We start from the raw sequence: 26,332 nt of genomic DNA, 5'->3' as shown, positions 1-26,332 counted from the left end.
GGCAGGGCCATGGCTGGGGCAGTGACACCAGCTCCCTGGTGCACACTGGGCTGTTGGCTGGCGGGTGCTGTGGGGAGGGCGTTGTCGGATCTCATGTTGGACAGTGGCATCAATAAACAGAGCGATGATGGGATAAGTTGTCAGGACCTGTTAATGCCTTTGTAGAATCAAAGTCCTCACTCCAGGGCTTTCCATGTGTATGAACCCCTCCTAAATGTGTAATTTACAGCCTCTTCCATGCTGGGAAGAGTCTGAGGGCAGTGCAGCCACACAGAGAGCACCGGCTGGTCACCATTGTGGAAAGGAGCATTTTGGCGCTGCCAGGGTGGGATCCAGCCGAAGGTTCTGCATTCCCTTTGCCAAAATTGTGCCTGAGGCTCACTGGGAGCAGTTTGGAGTTTCAGTTCACAGAGTACGGTCTGACATGGGTTAAACGTGTGCTGCAGTGGGGCTGGATGTCCCAGAAGGAGGTGCTGGTGCAGGACTGAAGAGCCTGGCTGCAGCTCCTGGCCCCTCAGCAGCTGCCCACATCCACCTCATCAGGACTAAATGCAATTAGAGGGAACAAAGAAATTAAAAGCAGAACTGACTCTGTTTCTCAGCAGCTCATGTTCATCCTGCTGGCAGTGCCACAGACCCAGTGGTGTCCTTTTTTCTTCCTAAAAATGGATGGATTCAGCTCTTTCTGGCAAAGCAGGCACTTGGGTGTTAACGGCCAGCCTGGGCAGTCTTGGGGATGGGCAGCCCCCTCCTCACTCTGACATGGCCGGGCTAGCAGTGCCTGTGCCCTGCTGGGTGTCACTGGTCCCCCAGAGAGCAACTGCTCTCCCCCTGGTGCTGCTCCTTGCCTGTCACACACACATGAAACAGCATCGGTTGCTGGACATTGCAAGGATTTAACAACATCCAGGTGACCTTCAGCAGCTCAAATGTCAACAGCCCATCTGCAGGCACAGCTCCCACGCTGGGGGGGACAGCACACCCATCGCAAGCCCTTGGGGTGGTGGCAGCACTGGAAAAACAGAGAGGTGGCAGTGCTGTAAGGCACAAACCTGGGGGTGGCATGAGCCATGAGCAGCCTCACCACTACGCAAGTCTTCGTAGAATCATAGAACAAAGGATTGGTTTGGGTTGGAAGGGACCTTAAAGTTCATCCAGTTCCAACCGCCTGCCACAGGCAGGGACACCTTCCACCAGACCAGGTTGCTCCAAGCCCCATCCAACCTGGCCTTGAACACTGCCAGGGATGGGGCAGCCACAGCTTCTCTGGGCAAACTGTGCCAGGGCCTCAGCACCCTCACAGGGAAGAACTTCTTCCTCAGATCTCATCTCAATCTCCCCTCTGTCAGTTTAAAGCCATTCCCCCTTGTCCTGTCCCTACCTGCCCTTGTCAGAAGCCCCTCTCCAGCTTTCTTGTTGGCCCCTCTAGGCACCAGAAATTGCTCTAAGTTTTCCCCAGAGCCTTCTCTTCTCCAGGCTGAACAAGCCCAGCTCTCTCAGCCTGTCTCCATAGCAGAGGTGCTCCAGCCCTTGGAACATCTTCATGGGTTGATCAGTCAGAGCCATCTGCAGGTTACTGGCACCCTCCACGTAATTGCAGTTGGGTTAATTCAGGCAGTGCTGGATGCTGCACCGTCCTTTGCTAAACCACTCCTCCACTATGGGGGTTAATGGCACCATTCTGCAGCAGGACCAATTATTTGAGGGCTCATGTCCCCATAGATTTGGCCTGGTCATGGTTGCCTAGCCCTTCCTGACACAGGGTGCTGGGGGAGCTGCATGCTCCTGTACTGAGAAGGCTGCAATCCTGGGGACAGGGACAAGCAGGATGCACCCAGCACACCAAAGCCCAGAGGCTGTCACTCTGGGATGCTGCAAGGATGGATGGTGAACAGAGGGCTGAAAGCACCACGCGGAGCCCACCACAGCTGCCCGGATGGAGTGTGGGACCTGCTGTGGTTGGGAAGCAGGCAGCTGGGTGGCATACAGCCTTTCGTCAGGGCAGGAGACATGTGGGAAGGGGGCTGCTCGGCTGCTTCATTGCCCAGCTGCCATCAGCACATCAGAGACATGTGGTGAAGGGGCTCAAGGGGCTCTCAGGGGCCCTCTTCTCTTCCCTAAGCACCTGTTTCAGATGTTTTGAGGTGAGAGCAGAGCCATTGGGAGTGCTGGTGGTGGCCATAGGGTGCAGGGACAGAAGCTGGAGCATGAATGCCCCCTCACCCCAGGGCGGCAGCTCAGTGTGGTGAGATTTCACGCCTGCAGCACACAGCGAGGCAGCCAGTGCAGGGACGTGGCTCATGGGCCGGATTACACTCGGCTCCTGCGTGTCACAGCTGCTGCACTGCCACAATCCCTTCAACTGCACTAAACCCCCAACCCTGGCGGGCGGGAAGCAGCTCCTGCAAGCATGAGGCCTCCTCGGGAAGGACCCTGCTCGGCACCTCCGATCCTCCGATTGGCGCTTATAAATGACTACATTTATTGACACAGCCAGAGCAGCCGTGCTGGCCGGCAGCACAGTGCCGAACGTGCCAGCTTGCAGCCCTGCGCGCCCAGGAGGGCTCCAATTGCTCCCAGGAACTGCAGTGAGTGGTTTTTAACTGATTTATGCACATGCATATACATAGACACACATGTATGCATGTGCCCACGTATGCACAGACACGTGCAGACACAAAGGCATGCACACACGCACTCACACACGTGCATGCAGAGCTATACACACAGAATCAACGAGGTTGGAAAAGACCTTTAAGATCATCGGATCCAACCATTACCCCAGGACTGCCAAGACCACCACTAAATCATGTCACTGAGGGCCTTGTCTATACGGTTTCTGAACACTTGCAGGGATGGCAATTCCATCACTTCCCTGGGCAGCCTGTTCCAATGCTTGATTATCCTTCTTCTCTGTGAAGAAATTTTTCCCAATATCCAACCTGAACCTCCCTTGGAGCAGCTCGAGGCCGTTTCCTCTTGCCCTATTGCTTGTTACCTGGGAGAAGAGACTGACTCCCACCTCACTACAACCTCCTTTCACGCAGTTGCAGAGAGCAATAAGGTCTCTCCTGAGCCTTCTCCTTTCCTAAACAACCCCAGCGCCCTCAGCCGCTCGTTACAAGACTTGTGCTCCAGACCCTTCACCAGCTTTGCTGCCTCTCTCTGGACCTGCTCCAGCACCTCAAAGTCTTTCTTGTGGTGAGGGGCCCAACACGTACACACATATGTATGCACATAGACACGCATGCACAGACACATCCGGACACACACACGTATGTACACACACGTCCAGGCACCGATGCGCATGCATGCATGCACACACTCACGCGCATATGAACACACACGCAAGACCAAGCCGCTCCCCGTCCCCTCCCGAGGCCCCGTTAGCTTTCGGCACCGCCCGCGCCCCGCCCGGTCCCTTCCCCCCGCCTCCGGCGCTTCCTTCCCGGAGGCCGCAGGATGGCGCGGGCCGTGCTGGCGCTGGGCGAGAACCTGGTTAAGGAGGCCACCTGCCCGCTGTGCCTGGATCTCTTCCAAGAGCCCGTCATCACCGAGTGCGGGCACAGCTATTGCGGGCCCTGCCTGGCGGCGTTCATGGGGGTCCCGCCGCGCCCCATCGACTGCCCGCAGTGCCGCGCCGCGGTGGCACCGGCCTCGCTGCGGCCCAACCGCTCGCTGCGCTCCATGGCGGAGCTGACGGAGGCTCTGGACAAGGCGCGGCAGGCTCACTGCCCGAAGCACGGCGAGCTGCTCAGCCTCTTCTGCGAGACCTGCCGCTGCCTGCTCTGCCCGCTGTGCCAAGGCGAACCCCAGCACCGCGACCACCCCGCCCGCCTCGCCGAGGAGGCCGCCCGGCAGCTCCGGGTACGGGAGGGCAGTGGAGAGGGAGGATGTGTTGGGGTTCCGGGCGGGGGCTGAGTTCTCCTGGGGAGCCCGCTGGGGCCCCTTCCCTGGCACGGCTTGGTGTCCTTTCGGGTACAGACTGGGGTACCCACCAGGCACAGGCTAGGACACACTAGGCACGGATCTGGGTACTCCCCATGCTCGGGCTGGGGTCCTCTCTGAGCACAGGTCAGGGTCCTGTTGGGGCATGGGCTGGGGTCCCTTCCAGGAACGGATCAGGGTTTCCTCTGAGCACGAGCTGGGATCCCTTTTAGGCATGGGTCTGGGGCCCCCCATGCTTGGGCTGGGGTCACTCAAAGCACAGGTTAGAGTCACCTCAGGGCACAGGCTGAAGTCTCCTCTGGGCATGGGCTGGGATCCACTCCCAAGCATCAGTCTGGAATCTCCTCCCAAGCACAGGTTGAGATTCTCTCTAAGCATGGATCTGGGTCCCTTTTGCACATGGGCTGGGTTCCTCTTTGGGCACAGGTTAGGGTCCCTGTCCAGCTACAGCTTTGGGTCCTCATCCAGCTGTTGGCTGGGGTCCTCATTTCGGTATGGGTTTGGGGTCCCTGTCTAGTGGCAGGCTGGCGTCCTGTATCTCCACTACCCTGCTTGGACTGCTGGTCCTCCCACTGCCCATTGCCTCCCCCAGACCACCCAGGGGTGCAGGTCTCTTTCACTGCTCCCTGCTCTGTGGCCCCACAAGGTTCTGAGTGCCCCATATGTCCCCAGCCAGGGATGGGACTGGGGTGCCCCAGGCCAGCACCCTACTCTGCTGCAGGGCATGGCTTGGAGGAGCACAAGGGACTTTATTTAACACTGTTGAATTTATTGAGCGTGCCTCACACACAGGGCTGCCGTCACTGCAGACCTCTTCCCACAAATCCCACTTCCAACACCAAAAGCTGTTTTTCCTAATTAAAGAAAAAAAACCTGAACAAACCAAAACTGAAACAAAAAACCTCCAACAAAACCACAAACTTCAGGCTTTCCACATGAAGCTATTCCAGAAATGTTTCTGGAGCAGCTGTGCATGGGGATCTCCCTGGCCTGGCATGACACGTGCTGGGAGAGAGGTGGGTGCTGGCTCTGAGTGCAGCTGAGCTTGAAGCCCCACAGGGGCAGTTTGGCGACATCATCTCACTACTGCATGTGTAACCCCAAAATATCCCTATATTCCTTTTTTTGTGTGTGTTTTTAACCCAGGAGACACTCCAGAACAACCTGGTTCTTCTACAAAAAGAGAAAGAAGAATTTAGGCCCATGGGACAAAAGAAAAGTGATAGCCTGCTGGTAGGTATTTCTCTCCATGTGCACACTGTGCCCTTTCCTGTCTTCACAGCCACATCCCGTCTTCCCTGTTGCCGTAAATATTTATCTCCTTTTCCGTAACCACAACGCTTTCTCTCTCCCTCTCTGTCCATCCCATATATCATTTGTCCCTCCTGCTCTCTCGGATTCTGCTGTCCCTTTGGGGCCACCAGCATCCATCTTTGCCTCCCCTTTTCCCCTCTACCGGCTTTTCCTCTCCAAAACTTCTTTTCCCCATGATCCTGCCCCGTTCTCTGCAGACCCCGTCCCATGCTGTGGTGTGGCAGCCGGAGGATGGGATGGCTCAGGGGCTTCTGCATGGGTGCCTTGCAGGGGAAGGTGGCCTCAGAGCAGCAGAGCCTGCGAGATGCTTTCACACAGCTGCAGGAGTTCCTGCAGGAGCAGGAGGATGTCCTGCTAGCCCAGCTTGACCAGGTGCGTGAGGAGCTCAACCAGGAGCGCTGCAGATACATCTCCAGCATTTCGGAAAGGGAAACGCTGCTGGACACGCTGATTGCGGAGATAAAGAGGAAATGTGACCAGCCAATGGTCGAGTGCCTTACGGTGAGGCTGCATTACCCACCTGGGCTCTGCAACTGTCCCTGGTGAGGCTGGGGGCACACTCTGCATCCCGGTGCCCATGCAGCTGGCTGGGCTGTGACACCGCAGTGTGTGGTGTGAGGCTGGGCCTTCAGCGTGAGCTGAGGATTTGGGCAAATGACTTGCTGGAGAGTCCCCAGGACATTGGTGTGACCCCCCCCCCAAGTCCCATCACCCTGCTTCATGCAGCAGGGGAGCTGCTGTAACTCACTGCTGCAGGGACCATGGTCCTTCCTGGCAGTGCCAGAGCTGACCTGGTGTTTCCTCTCTTCCAGGATGTTGGCAAAATCCTGGACAGGTACGAAATGGGCTCTGCATCACTCTCTTCCCACGCGGCTCTTTTGGGCAGAGGTTTGGGAACGCTGCAGCCAGCTGAGCAGCAGCAGCCAGGAGGGAGGTAGCTTTGCCCTGCTGGGCATTTGGGATTTAATAGGATGTTATATGGAACCAGAGACCATGGCACCCCTGTTGAAGGCAGGGTTCCCATGCCAATAGCTGGCACACAGCTCCCTGGAGTTCAGGGCTGGAGGGGATTTTCCCGTTTTCTCTCCTAGCCCACGTGCTGGCTGACTGCTGGGGTCAGAGCTCCTCTCCATGTTTCTTCCCCCTCAGGTGTGAGGTAGCTAAGACCCCGATCCCCGAGCCGGTTTCCCCGGGGCTGGAGAGGACCCTTGAGAGACTCTTTAAGAGCAGCCAGATGCTCACAGCTGTGATGGCTGAATTCAAAGGTAAAGCAAAGCAGCAGTGAGCAATGCCTTGCTGTGTAGCCAGTGTCCAGGCCTCAGGTGGGTGTGCTGCTGTCTCTGCTGTGCTTCCCTGGGCTCAGCTACAGGAGTTGATCCTCACCACCATGGTTTGGGAGCAGAACACGTCTGCTCCAGACGAGACCCTCCTAGATGGGCTTTGCTGGAGCCTGGGGCTGTGGGAACTGGGGAGCAAGCTCCACATCTCTGGCTTGCTGTCCTAATGGGGAGCAGAACTGCTGCAAGAGTCTCATGCATCTTCCTTTCCCTCCTCTAGTGAGCCTGCTGAGTAAGATTGACAGAGAAAGGGGTGAGTTTCTGGAGCTGATGGGCATAAATGAGGGAGAAAAGCTTTCCGGAATGAGTTTCCTTGTGTCCATGGTGCAGAGCTGGACTCACACCACACCATTTAACTCCAGGGTCTGTCTAAAACCAGGTCCCTTCATTTTGACTATAAAAATCCAGGTCTGTCCCTATGCGAGGCAACACCCAGACACCAGCCGAGAGCCAGGATAGTAGGAGTCCCTCAGCTTCCCTGTTGCTGGAGACTTTATTGTTATTCTGTGATGTGTAAGACTGTGAAGAGTTAAGCAGAGGAGCCCTGTGCATTTTGAGCTGGCTTTTAGGCAGATTTGAAATGCTTTTGCAGGTGCTTTGGGTCCACATGGTGCTCGCAGCATTGCAGAGCTCAGTCTGTGCCCTCTCAGGTTTTGGGATGAGAGACCTGACACACAGCACAGTGCAGCCCGTGTCAAAATCTGAGGCTACAGAGGAGTGGGTTTGGCAGAAGTCCTGGGGTGGCATTGTGCGATGACACCTCTGTGTCTTGTAGGATGGCCGCGGGATGGCAGCAGAACATCCCACATGAACTGGCATTTCTGGCTCTGCAGTGAGACTGCCTGATTAGTCGGTGGAGCAGGGTTAGAAGCTGTTGAGTCACTGGAGCAGGGACTGCCATGGCACCACTGCTGCCTTGCAAGCAATGCTTCCTTACACCCGTGGAAGTGTATCACTCCCCCACACTCAGCCTTACTGTAGCCACACAAACTCAGGGCCAGCAGTATCCTGGAAGCAGGTTTATCAAGGCCCATCGTGTCCCCTGTACGTGGGGACATGGCCTGGCTCAGTCCTGCTTCAGAAAGCATTGCTTCTCTGGTAGGTCCCACTGGGGAAGGCATTGAGGGTCCTGTGTCCCATGCCAACCAAGGGGGCTGTGGGTACTGTATGTGTGTACTCATGGGGCATGAGTGCCCAATGTGCTCATGGGACGTGTCCCAGCCCCAGGGTAGAGGAGGGAGGGGTGCTGGTTCACTCCTCATCAGGCAATGGCCTGATGGTACTCTCTGTTGTGCATTAGTGAAGGTATGCCTGGACCCAGAGACAGCGAGCCCATACCTGAACCTCTCAGAGGACTGCAAGACCGTGCGGCTGGCAAGTGGAGAGCAAGAACTCCATGACAACCCTAAGAGGTTCACGGGCAGCCCCAGCGTCCTGGGCTCCAAGGGCTTCACGGCCGGGAGGCATTACTGGGAGCTGGAGGTAGGGCATGGGGACAGCTGGGCCGTTGGTGTGGCCGTGGAATCCGTTCAGAGGAAGGACTCGCTCAGCAGGGCCCTGGGGAAGATCTGGGCCCTGCGGCTGGACTGGAATCGCCAGTACACGGCACTCCACATGCCCCCCACCCCACTAGAGCTGAACCAAGAGCTCCGGAAAATCAGGGTCCACCTGGACTACGAAGGGGGCCAAGTGACCTTCTATAATGCGGAGAACATGGTGCAAATCTTGCAGTTCAAGGCCACCTTCACTGAGAAGGTCTTCCCATACTTTTGGCTTTGGTCACAAGAAACTTATATCCAGCTGTGTGCCTGATGGGGTCAGATGCCTCCCGATCTCTTGCCTGTGCCCTTGCCTAGCTGAGCAGGCAAAAGGTGTGGAAATGATGCACTATCGTTTGCAAACTCCCTGCAGTTGGATCTCCTCTGTGTATTGCTGCACCTCCCCCTGCCAAGTACTTTGGAACATTAAAGCTGTATTGTCCTGCCTGGGGGTGTCTGCATGCTGGTATCCTGGTCAGATCTCGCAGTGGCAGTGGTCCACCTGTCCCTGTGATCACTGAGAACACATAGAGATAAGCAGGAGGAAGGCAAGGAAGACGCTCTGATTGCCCATGATGGTCTTTGGCAGCGCTGCATGGCTTGCTTGCTTGGGTTTGGTGTGCTGTGTTGTAGGCAGCATCGGGATGCAATCACACTGCAGGCAGGAACAGGTTGGAGCCATGGAGGTGCTAATGGTGGTGGTAACTGCTGATGGAAAGCTGTGAAAACCTGCTTGAAAGGAAAATGTTGAGGGAGGGGACAGGGTTGAGTGGAGCACTGGAGAGAGGGCACAGCCCAAGCCTCTCCAGGCTAGAAGGATGGGGCAGTGGGGGTGTGATGGGGATCTGTGAGATCCTGGGTGGTCAGAGGGGAAGCACATACCAGAAACCAGGAGCATTGTGTGGATGTGGTGGATGGGAGGGCCTGGGCAGAGGGACATGGGTTGTATCCTGGAGGTGTGAGATCCCCCGACAATAAGTTATTTTTCTCCTTCCTAGTAGCTGGTGCAGTGCCCAGTGTTTTGGCTTCAGTCTGAGAACAGTGCTGATAACACACCTATATTTTAGTTGTTGATCGGGAGCGCTCAGCCTGATCAAGGACTTTTCAGTCTCTCATGCTTTGCCAGTGAGTAGGAGCACAAGAAGCTGGGAAGAAGCAGAGACAGGACACCTGACCCAAACTAGCCAAAGGGGTATTCCATATCGCAGCGCGTCATGCCCAGTATAGAAACCGGGGGCAGTTACCCAGAAGGGACTGATCGCTGCTCAGGTCGGGCTGGGTATTGGTGAGTGGGTGGCGAGCAGTTGAGTTGTGTATCACTGCTGTTTATTGGGTTTTTTTTTCCCTTTCCCCTTTCAGTTTTATATTGTCTTCCCTTGTTATTTCCATTATTATTATATTATTAATGTTATACTTCAGCTATTGGACTGTTGTTATCTCAGCTCTGGTTAGGGTTGGAAAGGACCTTAAGATCATCTAGTTCCAACCCATTACTTCACTGTATTTCTACACTTGTGGGACTGTGTTTTTGGAGCTGGCACTGCTCGCCCTGCACCCACAGTGTCCACAGCCTGAGGAACGACCCATGCAAAGACTCCCTTCCCCACAGCGCAACCATTGCTGCCTCCATCCTGCTCAGTGACTGTGGGCAGGGGACAGAAAAGGGCTTAGGCAACGCAGGCAATAAGACCTCTGAAAAGTTGGGCTTGTTTCCCTTTTTAAGGCAAATAGCAGTGCCTGGGTAAACGCCAGAGTCTCTTGAAGGTAGTGGATGAGAGCAACGTCTGTCGCGGTCAGAGTGTGCCCGTTTTCCCTCACCGTTCCCAGCTTTACCCGCTTCCCCTCGGGCCCGGCACGGTTGGAGGCACGGTTAAACGGAGAGGGTCAGAGATGTGGCGGCAATGCTGCGGTCTGCGTGAGGCGGGGACTACATTTCCCACCGTGCACCGCCGAGGAGGGGAACGGCGCTGCATGCTGGGAAATGTAGTCTCCATCTTGGCAGGCGTGCTGCCCAGCTGCACCCTACTGGCTGGCTTCTCTGTTGGTCCGGAGTGACATCAATCAACAGCTGGAGGCGGGGAGTGGGCCACGCGCCGCTGTTCTTATTGGCCAGAACGAGAGCGGTGGGCGGGAGGATATGAGGGAAATTATCCGCCCCTTTCGAACGTCCCTTAGGGGCCGGTTTTGATTGGTGGAGGGGAGGTTTGGCGCCAGCTTCGGAGCGGGCGACGGGTAGCGGCTGCAGTCAAAGCAGTGCTGGCCGCGCTGACAGGAGGCTTGTTCGGTTGATTCGGTTCCATGGATCCCGCACCGCGCGGTTCCTACCGCCGCCGCCTTCTGCTTCTCTCCCCGGCCTCCTCTGCTTCACCCGCCGTGGTCAAGGCTCTCTTTCCTGACGACCTCTCGCCGGTCTCCAACCTCCGCCTCACCATGGAGCAGCTGGGACGCGGGTCAGTCAAAAGCCGGGCCCTTTCTGCTGTCCCTGGGATCCCCCTCTACCCCCTCTTTTTTTTCCTGACTGAGGGGCTCTACCACGCTCCCCCCTAACAAAATCCCCAAGCGGGCCCTGGAGGGCCTCTTCGTCCCCCGTCTTCCCTTCCTGACCCGAAGCGAAGCCTAAGGGAGCTCCCCCTTTACCCCCTCTGCCCGCCATACTAGGCCTCAAGGGTTCCTTCTCCTCTATTCCACGCCAAAAGCAAGGCCTAGGAGAGCTCTTCCTCCTCCCCCCATTTCAAAGCAAGGACTCGAGCCGTTGTTCTTCCGTTCCACACGCGACCCCCCCCAACTACCTCCACCGCCCCGAGACCTTTTCTTCTACCCACCCCCAAATTTAAGGCCTCGAGAAACATTTCTCCCCCCTTTTCTGCCCCAAGCAAAGCGTCGGGTACCTCGTCTACCCTCACCCCCTAAAAAAGTGAGGCCTCATGCATCTCTTCTTCCTCCCTTGAGGATCTCTTCTTTTAATCTCCTTCTCCCTTCAGACTTGAGGCCTCGAGGACCTCATCCCTTATTCTCTCATTCCAAGCACCCCCCATCCTTAACACTGAAATCTGGAGGACGTTTTCCCCTCTCCCTCCAAAAGAGGCCTCGAGGAGCTGTTTCTCCCTGTCTTTGCACACCACTCCCCACCCCAATTAGGTCTCGAGGAGTTCTTCCTATGTACCCCCATGCCATCCTTGCAAACCCAGGCTTTCCATGACTTCCTTAAACCCCACCTTTTCTGATGCCTTCACCCCTGCTGAGCTCCACTCCCCCTCCTGCCTCTTCTTCCACCAAATAGCCCACTCTCTCCTTAGGCAGCACGGAGATTGCCAACCCCCCCCAGTCATTCCCGCAGGAGCTCCTGCCCACATGTGGCTGTGGTCCCGGTGCTGTGGGCCATCTTCTCCCTGAGTGTCCCATCACGTGCCACCATCTTCCCCTGGGTCTGCTCTGGGTGTCTGCCTCACTTGTGAGCCCCATGTTGGGTGCTTTCCCTTCTCCCACAAATTACTGCTGGTACCTTTGTGTCTGCCCTTCCTGCCTTCTGTACCACATTAGCTGCAATATCTCAGCTCTGTTCTTTCTCCTCTTTGCCTGGCTTCTGTGCACCCCTTCCTCTCTTTGCCATTTTACATACGGGAAATGCTGCAATGTCTGAGCTCTGCAGCTTCTCTCTCCCCAGAACTCCAGCCATGCAGTTGGTCAATCCCATTTTGCTTTACTAGTTGTAACTCGTTTAATCTCATTATTCCTGCAGTAACCTCTGCAGTTTGCGTCTTGTGTAGTTTCTGTTTTGCCCTGGCCCACTCTGGTCTTGTTTGTTCTCCTAGTATTTGTCCTTTATTTTCTGATTTTTATATCATTCTTGTTTCTGTAATCACCTGCTTTCTTTATGATCCTTCCTTCCTTCAGATTCCTGAAATTCCTGCAAACAATTTGCACAAGTCTCCTCCATTTCGTTCTTGTGTCCTTTGAGTTTGTAGCCCTAGCTTATGTTCTGGTGCATTCTTTTCATTAACCCATGAGATGGAGGAGCCACACTTGAGTAGCTTTTCCCTTCTTTGAGGTAATCTTGAATAAGGCTACATGTGATACATACATCTCTGTATTGAAGCTGCTGTGACCCCTGCCCGCATATGAAATGAGTGTGTGTTTGATGTGGCTCAGTCAGGCAGGAGATGCCTCAAGCCTCTTCACCTATGGAATTATTTAAACTGGTCTGATGGTTACGTGAGCAGAGAAGAACTTGCATAGTTGATAAAACAAAATTTGAGAGCTAACTACTTATAAAAATGAGTTTGAGTTAGAAGCTTGTTAATTTTTCTGTGCAGACATTAATTAAATGAGTGACGGCGAAAGAGAGGGCTGCGGTCCTGAGAAGGATAATGGGACTCTGGAGACTGGTGTGGGAGGTGCAAATGTGATTCCAGGCACCAGTAACCTATGGCATACTTAAACCGGTTTTAGTCCTAAAGTTTTATTGCAAAGTCTGTCACTTTGTTGTATTAGAACCTTCACTGTAAATGCACCAGCTCAGGACAGGCTCTAAAATGTTCAAAACACCCCTCATAGCACCTGATGGAAAAAAGCTTGGCGTGAGGTGACCAGAAAGGTAACCAGGTTAATTACTGTCTTAAATGACACTCTCCTGTCTCTGCTTTGGAAGCCTAACTTCTGCTATTATCCACAGTGCATGGGCAGGTTTAAAAACCCAAAACCTGAAGTGTTAGTCCTTGTAGGGGTTAGATCAGTGTATTTGTAAGCCTGATGATCTGGTGGTGGCATTGTCCTTGTACTTGAGAGCACACAGCACAGGAGACTGCAGTCTGTAGGACTGCCAAGCTGGAATCCTTCCATTTGTTCAATGATAATGGTTTTGAGGTATGATTACCTGTGCCGTATATTTACAGGCAGGCACTCCTATATGGTATCTATTGCTGCAATGAGCATTTAAAACAAATACCTAATTTCTTTTACAGCCAACATGAAAAAGCTGAGCAAGATCTGGGAAACAAGAATACTAGTAGTTTACAAAGAACTGTGTCATCGGAATCGACAGACTCAGGTATGGCTTTCTCAGTTAATAAATAACAAGTAAGAAAGGAGAAGTGCCCTATCTTTACACAGCTTTCACTACAAGCAGCTTCCAGGGTGTGGATGGAGAATTTTTGCTGCCTGCAATCCTTGCAACCACTTCTCATGCTTAAAAGGAGGAAGGCAGACAGGCCATTACTCAGGAAGCTTCTGCAGTTCATGCAGTTTGGGTTGTGGATGAGTTTTTTTTTTTTTGCTTAAGTTGTCTTGGAGTATGTTAGTAGTAGAGCTATATGGAGGAAAAACTGGTTCAGCCCCCTCACTGGGGGACTCTGGCAGAAGGGCTTTTCCCTTTTTTCTTAGGATGGCTGTTGAGACATGGTTGCTGACTTGTCACACTTTGTACTGCAGCGTGATGTATATCACTACCACTTTCTGATTGCTTTGATGTTCTGCTCTGTACATGGTAGTAGGCGAACACCTTATCACGAGTGTATCAGCCTTCCTTGCAGCAGAGACAGCTGAAGATGAAGCCTGCTGAAGATAGCCCACAATAGCCTTCACTGGGGAATTGGAATTCCACCATTCTCCAGTCTGTGGTGTCTTGAGATGTTGGCTTGGGGGTGTTTAGAGCTGCATGTTGGGGCTGTGGTCTGAAAAATGGGGAGATAGTGTTTCACCCTTCATTGTTAGGATCCATCACGTATCTGTTTTCGTCTGTGAATGGGACTGACTTGAGTTTCTGGAGGGTGGTAACTTTGAAATATAGTCATCACTGTGTGTTTTCTTTCTTTAAACCCAAACTGTGCTGACCTTCTCTGCACGCTCGAATCGAGGCCATTGAGCGGGGTTTGTCCTGTGGTTTGGGGTTTTTTGGTGGCAGTTAGCATGAGCTGATTGTTTGTGTGAAACCTGAAATACTGATACTTGCCTAGAAGTGTGTGTTTATCCTTTTTTTCAGATAAGATGCTTTATCAGTGAAAACGAAATAAGCCATTACCTCATAACTTGTAGAGTCAGGGAAGCTTCTGATACTTCACTGGTCCAGCCCAGTGATGGGAATCAGTGTCTGCAGCTGAATTTATGCACCAGTCTGATTGTGCATGGTATTTTCAGCCTTCAAAGGAACTTTATGAACCGCTAAAACACAAGTATAGCTCACAAACCACAGAGCAGGATAAAATAACCAAGCTTGCTAAATCTTCACTTTCTTCCTGGCTTTTTTGTTTCTGTCTCCAAAGCAGGTCTCAAGTGCTTACAAAACACTTGTGATTAAAGTTTCTGCTGTGCTGAGACCACTTCCTGTCAATGTTAGTCAAGTTAATTCTTTGTAGTTGTTTGTTTAGAACACAGTCACTGAAATAGCAACAAGTCTTGTCATGATGGTATAGAGAGTACCCAGTACACTGCTGGCCTATCACTAGGTCTTGTGAATATGATACAAAAACTCCTTGAGGAATCTGTGTTTAAGTAAGCTTCACACTTGAGTGTACTTAGATGCTATGTAGCTGGAATGTTTCACTTGGTTTGTGCTTACAAAGTGCTTGCTATTGTTTCCAGTACACTAGCAGGCATTAAGAAGGGCATTTTGACTACTTTTTTTTGGAATGAGCCCAAAATTTCTTCCTATGAAAAGGTATAACTAAAAACATGGCTTAAAAAAACCTAAAGGACTAAGTTGTTAAAGATGTGTATGTGAGGGAGAATAAGCCAAGAGTGTTCCGTGTTATGTGTTAGCACTCTGATCTATATGATGTTCTAGGCAGGGCTTAGGGGTGCTTTTTTTAATTACTCCTATTTTACCCAAAGCACTAACCCTTGATTATGGCAAAAGCCAGTGCTATGGAGTATCTGTAATTGTTACCTACTTCTACTCTGAGGTGAGGCTGCAGATGGGACTTTCTGCATTAGTTTCCAGTCTAAGCTCATGGTCTCTCTGAGGAAATCTGTAGCAGTGTCCAATACTTTGTATTTCCTAGCTAATACTCAATAGAAAACATTCTATTATCTTTCCTCTTGCAGGTTGTGCTTTGGATTCACCTGTTCCTGCATCCTCAAATGATATCATGGAGGAAACGTATGTAACCACATGCTAAGTCTGACTTGTGGCATTTCACTTTGCACAATTAGCAAATATAGGCTAATAAGAGGCTTGATGCAGCTTTTCCTTTGCTGGCACATGTGCAGTGGGCTCTTGTCTCTGAAAAACTTATGCAGTGCTCTGCAGCTTGAGCTGCTAGGGTTTCTGTCTTGTCTGCATCCCAGAGTACATAACAAGTCTTGGGTCTGGGTTAATTTATTGTACCAACCAGACTGTTTGAGCATGATATTGATATAATGATATAATATGACCTTACCAGGAGGCTGAGGCTGCACCAAATTGCATGTAAGTTGCAGTTTTCACTCAACACTTAAACTATAATTTATGCTTCCATATGTTCTTACCGATACCAGTTGCTCTGAGCTTTGCATTTGCCGCTTTCAATTAGATTAATTTTTTCCCTTAACCTTCTGTTGCCAGGGAGGGGGCAGATGCTCGTGGTCACTCAAGTACTGAGCTTTTCTTCCTTCAGCCTAGCATCTTGTCTAAATGCTGCTGAAAAGAACTTAAGGAAAGGAGGAGGAGAAAGGAGTCTAGCTTATGTTCTAAAAACTAGGATGCGATCAGCTGGCTATAAATAGCTTTTGAGAAAGACAGTGTCATCGAGCAGTATCTTGGCTTCTGCTTAGCATAACACTTCTTGAGTGAAAATGAAAGTTGATTTTCAGTGTACTGTGCTTTGGTGCTAACTGTGGGGCATCTCACTTGCTTTTAGGTTTGAGAAGGCAATTCTTGAATCCAGCAGACTGAAGTAAGTGTATTTGTACTTCCAACTCCTTTGTCAGTGACTGTGGTAGCTTGTGGAGTTTTACTGGGGGGGTAGGAGGAGAAATGAGTTCTGCTCGTGTTAGTGTCTTTTAAAACAACATGTTGAAATAAATCTTTTTGATTCTTTTTTGTTGTAGTGTTCGGATGCCTTTCAGAAGAATCCATTCACTGCCGGTAGGTGGGATTGGTACTGATATTCTATAAATATTAAAGGGTTTAGCATATTAAGTGCTTTTAGTTGGATACATTATATAACTTGTTAATTTTCTGGCTGCAAGAACAGCTACTGTGGCAGTTAATGAAAACTGTCAGAATTACAGCTTGTAAACTCAACATCTCATTTAAGGTAGCATGAAATATCAGTGATGTGGCTCTGTCCCTGCTGTAGCTGACGCGTTTTGGTACCTGAACCAAGATATCGGCATAGACTCCTGCACATAGTTCACGCAAATTTGTAGTTGGATGCTTTACAGTCTTTATTAACCACTCTATTGTTTTAAATGCAGTTGTGCAAATGCATATATTGCACAATACTGAACTGGCACTTCTGTATGAATATTGTAGCAAAGCCTCCTGGGATCCAGTCCTGCTCTGAAGAGAAACCATTCTGATTCCCTGGATGGCGATGCTTTTCAACTGTTGGAACAAGATGAAAACAAGGAGAATGTAAGCGTTGCTTTCAATTGCTGCAATGATAGGCATAAGAGGTGGTACTGAGAGAACTGGATTAGCATACCCCTTCAACAGTGGATGTGGTGGAAAAGGCTTCTTTTCCCCTCTCCAGGCAGAAGTTCAGACATGACAAAGTTTTGCATAGCTTATCTCAGGGAAGCTTGCAGTGAAGTGCAACAGCACTGATCATAGTGACTGCAAGCTGATTATACTTTCACAAAAAATCTGGAAGACTTTGCTTGCCCAGCTCTACTTTTGTGCTGCTGAGCCTGACCCCTTTGAGGCTGTGGCAAGGGAAAATATATTCATGCCACTCACTTTAGATAGCTATGAGGGGTGCCTCTAGAAAGCTGTTTCGATAGATCACCCCATCTCTTTCCACTACTGGCATGGGAAGCCTTGGTTCCTCACAACACCAATGTCGTTTTAGCTACTTGGTCTGGAAGGCTTTGCTGCTGGAAATCCCATTGGTAGGACTCTGACAGGTCTCAACAGAAGAGCGGGTGTCAGCAGAATTTAAAAATGATTCCTTTTGCAGAGAAGTTGCCTGACAAAAGAAATAGAAAGGCCTTAACCCTATGGGTGACATCAAAAGGATAAAAGCTTAATTATGTTACATGAATTGATATTCTAACATCTTTAATTTGAAAACATTTGCCTTCAGACTACTCCTGTTGGCAGCAGGGAACTTAAAACCACAACGTCAGGTAGCTTTAAAGAAAACCCTAAAAGGATAAAATGACCCTAGAGGTTTACACAGTTTGTGATTTTGGTAAAATGATCACTTTGCTACTTTTTAACTCAGGAATCATTTGAGTTTAAGAAGCCAACCAAACCAGCTTTGCGTTATTCTGTGCATGTCCATTCCCGTGCTGGAAATGGTGTTCCTGGACCAAGGCAGAATTCATCTCCAGCTCAAATAGTAAGTACTACAGTGTTCTTTACAACTAATTCTCACCTAATCTTCTGCATACCTGGAGGGAAGAAAAATTGGGAAGAAATAAAATTGCATTATGTTCTAAAGCAGCACTGTTAGTCACCACTAATGTGTCAAATAGAAAAACATTCCTTCAGATAAGAGAACTTCTCACATTTGGCTTGTAAGATGATCAGGCTTTTGAAACATGGATTGTTCTGTAGTCTGAAAGATTAGTCAGGACAGAGCTGGGTTTATGCTGCAGTAAGTTAAGGGAGTGGATGTTGATGTGGAATAGAGGAATTTAGTTTATAATTGTTTTCACTATCAATAAAGTAAATAACTAAATTGAGGCAGATGCATTTAGAACAACTGTGTAGATGTGACTGGATCTTATGTCCAGATATGACATCCAGGAAGCAACTGAAAAACCATGATGGGTCCTTGCACAGAAACAATGCAGAGGGACTAAGCCTTCTCTCTGCTCCTTGAATCAGGTCCTTCGTCCTGCTTAGTACTCTTGATCTTGTGTTTATCAGCTGCAGAGTTTATATTACCTCCTGTTCCCACTGACACCAACCATTTCTCTCCATTGCACCTTCCCTGGATGGTGTCTTTCTCAGACGAGGGTTATTGCTTAATGAGTCTAATGAAGCACTTTGCTATTGTGGGGATCAAATAGAAGTATTGGAACTCAGTTTGGGGTTTGCTCAAGTCAGTGTACTCAAGATGGAGGAAAACACTCCATGTTTTCTGTAATGTAGTAAGAGGCAAGGCACTGTCTCTGTGGTTACAGCTCTCCGCAGTAAAGGGAAGGAGTGTTGTTAAAACTATCTATCTTGTCTCAGTTTCCCATGGGTGAAACACCCAAGGGTAAACAGGAACACTACAGCCCAGTTTTCCTGCAGAAGTCTTCTCTGACTTCCTCTGAAAGTGAAGATGATGATGGATTCCTGGAGTTGTTAGATGACCAAGATTTGAAGGTATGTACAAAGGAAATATGGGCATTTTGAAACTTGCTCTGTCTAATGTTAGTAGTCAGCTACAGTATGTGTCTGTGGTGCACGTATGTTCTAGCAGAAGTCAGTTTGGAAAGTCAGACTGCAAAAAGCTAGGTACTAGGGAATCCTAGCAGGTGAGTTATCACCTTTTTCAATTCAGTTTCAGTGTCTCTATTTTATACATGCTCTTTCCTAGTGCAGACAGTGAGATTTACTTGGGGTGTGAATAGCAGCTAGTTTAAGAATTATTCCTGTTCATATTGGTTGATGGGTATTGCACTACTAGAGAGAATTAGTGGAACAGTCAGCATTTTTCTTTGGAAACTTGCTAAAAGAGCTAGAGGTAAGATTTGCTTCTGAGCTACTTAAGCAGAAGACTTTCCAATCAAATTTGAAATGCTTAAAGCTTTGGAGGAACATCACTGTTAATCAATCAATGAATTGATTTAACTTGCCTTCTCCAACACATCTCTACTTGGTTCCATTATTTCATTGAGTATTGGACTAGTGATTGAGTTAAATTCCTAAAACATCATTAACATGAATTCAACTGGAACGCTGGCCCAAGCTGTGCAGAAACTGCATTTAGTCTGTGCCCACGGTGGAATAGATGAGAATGGACTTCCTTTTTTTTCCTCAGAATGATGAGGAGATGCCATCTGATGTGGCAAGCCTCTGGACTGCACCACTAGTCATGAGGAGAACAGACAATCGGGTGAGTGTTCTGTGGGAGCATAACAGAACAGAGACAGGGACTTTGTTCTTGCAGCTGTTTTCACTGCTGGGAAAAGTGATCACATTGGCTCTGGTCCTGCGTTCCTAAAAACAACAGAATAAGATATGGCATAACCCCCCTTCAGTGTTCTGTTATCTCTAAAGACTATTTAGCTGAAAGACTTTGTCAGTGTGGAACAATGCTCATTGTGTGCATATATATGCATTAACTTTCTTTTTCCAAGGCCACTTCATAAATGCAAGATGATCTTGACTTCCCTTATCAGATACTTATTGACTCATCTTGAATGCCTCCTGCAGACTTTCCTGGAATCACTGTAGCCAGATATTCTGACAAGAGACTGTGAAGGGAGGCTAGATTCCTGCAAAAAGTTCCTTAATCTGCTGATAAATTGTCTGTTAATTGGCATAAACACTCTGCCACCACTTGATATTGCTTCTTGTGCTCCAAGCTCACCCAGCCTGCAGGGCAAGAAATAAGTGTTACTGGAAATGTAGGTCCTGAATTTAGATGACCCTGTTAATATCCCATTGTTGCTGTGCTGTGGCAGTGTCTTCAATATGGCAAAATTTGTAATGGTCTGAAAGCCTGAGGCTTGCTTAGTTTCCAAGCTCAGTTTTTGCTAGACAACTCTTCTCCTTCCTCATAGGCCAAACGATGCCGGCTGTTTGGCTCTTCATCTCTGCCTAGTGGTGTACGAAGAACCACCCAGAAAAGGATGGAGAGATCCCAGGAAGAAGATACTCCAGGGAAAAGCAAGAGGAGGAAAAGCCTGACTGGAACACCTTCTGAGGACTCAACGGTTAGTGGCTTGGCATCCAGTTTTGTAACAGAATTGATAGGAGGGGATCTAATCTAAGTGTCTAGCTGGTGAAAGTTAATGAGAGAGCTTTTTCAGGTGAATTGCCAACCTAGCAAAACTGCATTCTCTCTTCATAGTGAGGAGATTTTGGGGAGCTGGTGCACCAATTGCATGCTCCTCAGTCTGAGTTTCACCTTAATCCGAAGGGGATGCTGGGGAGTTGTAGGTCAGGGCTTCAGAGTAAACTCTGAGTTTTACGTTATGTTGTGGGAAAAGGATCTCTCTGCTCTCAGTGCTCAGCATTTATCTCTAACCCATTTTCCTCTAGAATCTGGAAATTGTGAAGACACAATGCTCCACAGCAGAAATCGAAAACATTTTGGATGGTGACCAGACAGACCTTATTGGTGACTTCTCAAAGGTAAGGATTTAATGGTCAAGTGTTAATTCAAGCGTTTTAATGGCCTCTCTTACTGGAGATGTCTCAAAGCAGCCCAAATAAAGCAAGTCCCTTCAACAGTGCATATTCCAGTTATCGGGAAAGTATGTTGGCTAGGAGGGCTCTTGTCCACAGTGTATCTGTGTTACAAAATACACAGTTGCTGGATACTGTGCTATGGCCTACATTTGGAATTTTCTCATTTGAATGCTGTCTGTCTTACAGAGTTATTTATTCCACACTGTCGATGGGAAACATCAAGACTTGAAATATATTGACTCAGAAATGGTAAGTGCTCCAGGGACAGTAAGAAAAAACTCCTTGTCTTGCTCCCCCCAGTAAAAACATCTTGAAACACCTGAACTCTGGGGGGTTTGTGCAGTTCTATATTTTTATTTTTTTCTTCCTTTTTTTTCAGATTGTGTCTGTGCTGACTGGGAAGTTTGCAGACTTCATCAAGGAATGTGTGATAATTGATTGCAGATACCCATATGAGTATGAAGGAGGACACATCAAGGTATGTTGGCCCTGTAAGAGCAATGTAGAGTTGTCTGAAGTTGCAAACTGGGGTCACTTGGCACCATGGGGGCTGCTCTTCATTCAGGAGCATCCAAGGCCATGTGAGTGTGTTACAGACTATCTGTAATGTTCTGCTTGGGTTTGATACTGTCTTCCCAATGCTAGAGAGGGCTGCCAGAACTCCTCTGGGAAACTAAAAAAAACTGCTTGCAAGGAAGTAGGATGGGCTCATTACAATCCTCCACTCACTCCATGTGCTTGTGCATTACAGGGTGCTGTAAACCTACATATGGAAGAGGATGTGGAAAACTATTTGCTTAAGAAGCCAATCAAGCCATCGGATAACAAACGAGTGATAGTAGTGTTTCACTGCGAGTTTTCTTCGGAACGGGGTCCTCGAATGTGAGTTATCTCACACTCCTCTATATGGGAACTTATTGCTGTGCTAGCCGGGAGCAAAGCTTTTGGGTGCCACCAATTACTATGCTGGTGTGCCACTTAATAAGCAGCTTATTGTGAGTAGCTGTTTGTTGTCAGCTCTGGCTGGGAGGTTGCACAGCCCGTGGTGGGAAAGGGCATATTGGAGTTGTGCTGGCACAAAAGGTGGAAACAAAAAACAGGTGAGCTGCAGCAGTGGCTTACTTCTGTAACGCCAGGAATGCGAAATTTTGGGTGAGAGCTGTTTTCATGTGGTGTTTGTTGAGTGCAAGATTTAACGCAGGGTTTCTTCCTGCTGCAGGTGCCGGTTTGTGAGAGAGCGGGACAGGCTGGGTAACGAATACCCCAACCTCCACTACCCAGAACTGTACATCCTGAAAGGGGGTTACAGGGACTTCTTCTTAAGATGCCGTGTAAGTAACGCTCACTTAAAATTCATCTCTTTCACACTCAGAGAAGAAACAATAGGCAAATAATACCGATGCATTCAGACTCAATAAGGCTTCTTTTGGAGTAGAACATTTTTTGCTGGGGTGCTTTTCCTCCACTGTTTCACTGTGGTCTCCCATACTGAGAGTAATTAGAATTTGGTAATGAGGCACTTGAAGCCTGTTCCATGCTCCAGAGCTGTCTTGCTGCTGTAGCTGAAAGGTTTTCCCACTTGTCTCAAGACAAGACATAGTAAACATAGTATAAAACTGGTTTCTACCCTATCATAACAGCCAGGAGTTCAAAATGTCATTTGGAGAAGGAATTTCAGACTACTCAGCCTGCAAGGACTGGAAGAGAAGGCAGCCTTGACAGTAGTTGCTGATAACAATCCTAAAGTCTCACACTGAAATAGCAAAGTGGAAAATTTGAGCTTTGTGTTTTCAGCATCTAATTCAGAAAAGGAAACTAAAAAATGCCCGGCAGCTCTTACACCAGCATTGTGGGAATGGTGCTTTCTATATCCCTTGGCTTCTTCTGCCTTGGCATTTCAGCGGCTGTACTGTCCTTCTCCAGCTAGTCCTTCCTGTGCTTCTGAGTGTAACAGAGTTGTGTCCTGACAGTTGCTTTAGTTCCTTTTGGACGCCTGCGCTATAGAGTAGCTCTTAGATTACCTTCATGTTCTGCGACCTGGTGAGCTTTCAGGGAGATGCAGGGTGTTCTTTCCCAGTGGCATGTTGGCTTTTCCAGCCTTTGGAATGCTGCTGTTCATGGTAGGGAGTGCTCTCCTAATTTTTGGTGCTTTCTGTGACCTGATGGTTCCCCTATGGCAGTGGGTGCACCTGGGCTTATTTTTGGGGCGCCCCCTCCTGAGATGGAAGGACCAAGGGCCTCAAGGTGGCAGCATGAAACAGCTGATGGCAGCTCCTGTGCGTGCCAGGGGCTGGTTGGTTTTGGGTACGAGCATTTTTCAAACCTTTGCTATTCCAAGGTGAATGCTAGATAGCCTTAGTTTATGTATTGATGTCTACCAGAAAATCTGGGTGAGAGCTCTGTACACAGGGCTGGAAGTCCTTCATTTAATAGCTGTTATCCCCCCAGAAGTAGCTGTAGTCTGAATATCACTTGGCTTTGTTCATGAGTGTCTGGTATGAAGCTCCTGCAGAGAGCTGGGGGGGTGGTCTCTTTCTGTTTATTCTGGTGGTAGTTGTTGGAACAGTTGCTGGCAGGCTCTGTTAGAGAGTCTCAACAAGACCATCACTCCTGTGAGACAAGCACAGTGAAAACAGCTTCTCTTTCCCCAGAGTTTCTGCGAGCCACAGAGCTATCGCCCCATGCACCATGAGGACTTTAAAGAAGACTTGAAAAGGTTCCGCACCAAAAGCCGAACCTGGGCTGGCGAGAAGAGCAAAAGGGAACTGTACAGTCGCCTGAAGAAGCTGTAAAGGCTGAACTGAACTCAGAGCAAAGACTGCCTGTCCGGGGGGGAAGCTGCAGCAGGAGGGAGAAGAGTCTGTTCCTGGCTTGCAGTGATCAGGCACTGGTTCTCTCCTCATCTGTCATCTCACTGGGAATACCCTGGAACTTGGGGCTGAAGGCTTGAACCCAGCAACCTGGATGCTGTCTGGGAGCTGATCTGCTGACCATTCTGACTACGCTCCATTTTGGAAATGGCTTCTTGTGTTCTGCAGCATCCACAAAAGTTCAACATCCTGCCCAGGGAGTCTGCCCAGGGAGGGGTGGGGAGGCTGCTAAGTGCCATGCACGTGGGGTACGTGCTATAAGCAGGGAAGGTGTTTTAGTGCCTGTTGGGATTTTTTTTTTTTTTTTTTTTTTTTTTTTTTAATGCTTTATTTTTATTTAAATACAGTCAAATGAAGCTAATGCTGCTGCAGCTGAATCTCATGAATTGTACTTACACTGCGTTTCTGCTAAAGAGCGGCTGGCTGGTGGGGGGTGTTAATTATTTTTCTAATCTGCAGCTTTGATTCCATGGTTTTGTAGTGTAATGTGTTGTGGTGAAGAAAAAATGGGAAATGGTTCATTACAAGTAGAGGTTCCCAGGTCACTGAACTCCTGTGTTCTGCTCTGGAAGCCTCATAAAGACAGTCTAAGGGGAAATTACTTATTGTACTTAAATATGTTCACCTCCCTTTCTTAGATTGCTTTATTTCATAGAAATTTGAATTGGCTGCTCCTTTAGTTCTCATGCTGGTGTTTCAAAGTAGGAAGAAATTCTGGGAGCTGAGGTGTCTCGGATGATCCCAAGAGGGCCAGGTCCCAAAGCTGTTCCCAGGATTCCCGGCAGCAGCGGTTTACTATGGCTGCTCCCACTGAGGCTGCGTATTATTATCATGAACTGTGTCCAGAAAAGAGCTCAGCTGTGCGGAGCCGCGCTAATGATCTTGCTCTGGGAGGCTGCTCTGAAACCTCTCTGCTTTGACTTCAGCTGCTTCTCCAGTAGCAGAAGCACCTTCTACTGGGAAAGGCGGGAAATAGAATTGGTTCCTGAAGGAAGAGTGTGTCGTACCCTGTAGCTGAGCCCTACAAACTGAAGCAGAACACATGCTTCTATGGGACAACAGTGCCTGAACAGCTTTGCTGCTGCTTTTGGTGTTGAAGGAGTGGTTTCAGAGTAAGGCCAGCTGCTTGCTGCAGCAATGCTGTGATGATTACTGTAGCTTATCTTCTTCACACATGAACTTCTTGCTAGAAGTGTTGCTCCTGAGGTCTGGCACACAGCCTAGGAGCAGCTGCACATCCCGGAAGCTCATGGCTCCTTAGCAGAAATCCATGCTTTGCACAGCTTGGCTTGCTCCCCATGCGTTAGTCCTGCATGTTGTCATACCCGTGTCAAAAAATACTGAAACGGAGGTGGCTTATGTGGAATTTTAACGTGATTTTTTTAAACTCCTTTTTAAAACCCTGCTGTTAACCTTGAGGCCTGCACGGATGAACCATGAACTTTCTCATTTAAAAAAAAAAATAAATGGGATTTTGCTGCCTTCCCTCAAAACTGATGACCTGGAAGGGGGAGGTGATGCAATGCAGAATTACAAAGGTGATGGCCGCATCTCACCTGGAAAGTCTGAACTCCTGGAGGAAGCTGGGAGGTGCCAAGGGCCTGTGTGGTGGGGGGAGGCTGGCTGCTGATGCACCCAAGCTGTGCCAAGCCTCGGTGGTAAATAATCAGTTTAGTAAACTGATGTCTGGGCATGATGTCTGGGTGCAACTTTGTACATGAATAGGTGCTCCACGTGAAAGTTTAATGCATCAGTTGTTTGAGAAAAGCAGAGGGAGACTTGATGCTCTTCTGAGATCACTCAGGTGGATAAAAACATTTTGGCAATCTCTGGCTTTACGCTTGCGCTTCCTGTGAATGCCCCTGACTCAGTTTGTCATCCCAAACTTACTGATATTTAGGAAGGTGGATGGGAACCCCCCAGCAGTACTGGGGGCAAAGAGCCACAGCTTGTGCTTTGAGGGCTCAGCCATGCCTGTTAACCCTGTGGAGATGGACACAAGACCCCTCTTTCTACACCCCACTGATTCTGTGTGTGCTGTTTTATTAGGAGTCGAGGTGGTGGGGAAGGAAAAGGCTGCAAGACGCTTCCAAACAGGATCTGTACCAACTGTAATACACTTCAGGGGTCTAAGCGAATAAAGTACTTAAAATCCAGATGGTTTGTCTAACTCAGCTAGTCTTGCAGCAGAAGGTGTGCTGATGAGCTGCTCAGCTTCACCAGGGCTTGAAAAGAAACCCTTTGTTGGTGATGGCCTTTTTTGGGATATTTGTGTACCTGTAGCTGGGGGGGTGAGAACTGCTCCCACCCTTGTGCAGGGGCCCAGGATCCTGGCTGGATGGAGCTGGGAAGGCCCAGTTCAACCCCAGTCCAGGCTGAGTCTTAATCACCCAACTGACCTGGGCATAGTAGGGCTGCAGCCATCTGCATTTCAAAGTAGCGTGTTTCCAGCATCCCATCTATGCTGCTGAGAGCTGCAGCTCATTTTTGGATGAGGATCCTTGTTTGTGCTGGATGCTTTCCTAGTGGAGCACCTGAGAGGCCTGTTTTGTTAAGGATGTTAATGGCTTCTGCAGAAGGCATGGGGATGAAGAGCAGGTGGCCAACAATGGGGTCAGCATTAAAAGCCTTCCTTAAAATAAGCAATGTGGCTTCAAATCCACTGGAGGCTAAAGCGGAGAACTGGGTAGGTTTTATTTTCCTTGCCTCCATCTGTCATCCTTAAAACTGATGTTGAAAGCAGCTTAAGGTTGCATCAGCTTTTACCATGGCCTTCTGCATGCTGCAATGCTTCATATTTTCTTTTATATTGCTTTCCCTTTTGTGGCCTAAAAG

General features: G+C 49.3%; 2 protein-coding genes across 3 annotated transcripts; both read left to right on the top strand.

The window, feature by feature from the left end:
- The first annotated feature begins 3,446 nt into the window (after positions 1-3,446).
- On the top strand, positions 3,447-8,577 carry LOC308217636 (E3 ubiquitin-protein ligase TRIM7-like). 2 transcript variants are annotated; one of them, XM_080610821.1, is made up of 7 exons: positions 3,447-3,867; positions 5,095-5,181; positions 5,533-5,763; positions 6,075-6,097; positions 6,412-6,527; positions 6,820-6,852; positions 7,900-8,577. In XM_080610821.1, exons 1-7 carry the CDS (start codon positions 3,463-3,465, stop codon positions 8,409-8,411), a joined length of 1,407 nt encoding a protein of 468 aa, XP_080466947.1. In that variant the 5' UTR covers positions 3,447-3,462; the 3' UTR covers positions 8,412-8,577. The 2 variants fall into 2 exon arrangements, with proteins under 2 accessions (XP_080466947.1, XP_080466948.1); XM_080610822.1 differs by lacking the exon at positions 6,820-6,852.
- A 1,858-nt stretch (positions 8,578-10,435) lies between these two features.
- On the top strand, positions 10,436-24,468 carry CDC25A (cell division cycle 25A; the record flags this gene model as incomplete). Its single annotated transcript, XM_080609645.1, has 16 exons — positions 10,436-10,587; positions 13,099-13,184; positions 15,176-15,230; positions 15,970-16,005; positions 16,160-16,196; positions 16,587-16,688; positions 17,500-17,616; positions 18,459-18,593; positions 19,252-19,326; positions 19,997-20,149; positions 20,478-20,570; positions 20,814-20,876; positions 21,007-21,105; positions 21,379-21,509; positions 21,847-21,958; positions 23,279-24,468. The coding sequence occupies 16 exons, from the start codon at positions 10,436-10,438 to the stop codon at positions 23,417-23,419; spliced, it is 1,587 nt and encodes a 528-aa protein (XP_080465771.1). The 3' UTR covers positions 23,420-24,468.
- Between the last annotated feature and the right edge of the window lie 1,864 nt (positions 24,469-26,332).

The sequence above is a fragment of the Psittacula echo genome (assembly GCF_963264785.1).
Source record: "Psittacula echo genome assembly, chromosome: 2".
In the NCBI taxonomy this organism is placed as follows: Eukaryota; Metazoa; Chordata; class Aves; order Psittaciformes; family Psittacidae; genus Psittacula; species Psittacula echo.
Note: the sequence above shows the minus strand (reverse complement) of the source record. Positions and strands in the feature narration are given on the sequence as shown.

Excerpts from the sequence above, each read along its gene's own strand:
- LOC308217636 (XM_080610821.1), top strand. The coding sequence starts at position 3,463 with ATGGCGCGGGCCGTGCTGGCGCTGGGCGAGAACCTGGTTAAGGAGGCC. Across the intron at positions 5,182-5,532 it reads AGAAAAGTGATAGCCTGCTG|GGGAAGGTGGCCTCAGAGCA; the intron begins GTAGGTATTTCT and ends GGTGCCTTGCAG. Across the intron at positions 5,764-6,074 it reads CAATGGTCGAGTGCCTTACG|GATGTTGGCAAAATCCTGGA; the intron begins GTGAGGCTGCAT and ends CCTCTCTTCCAG.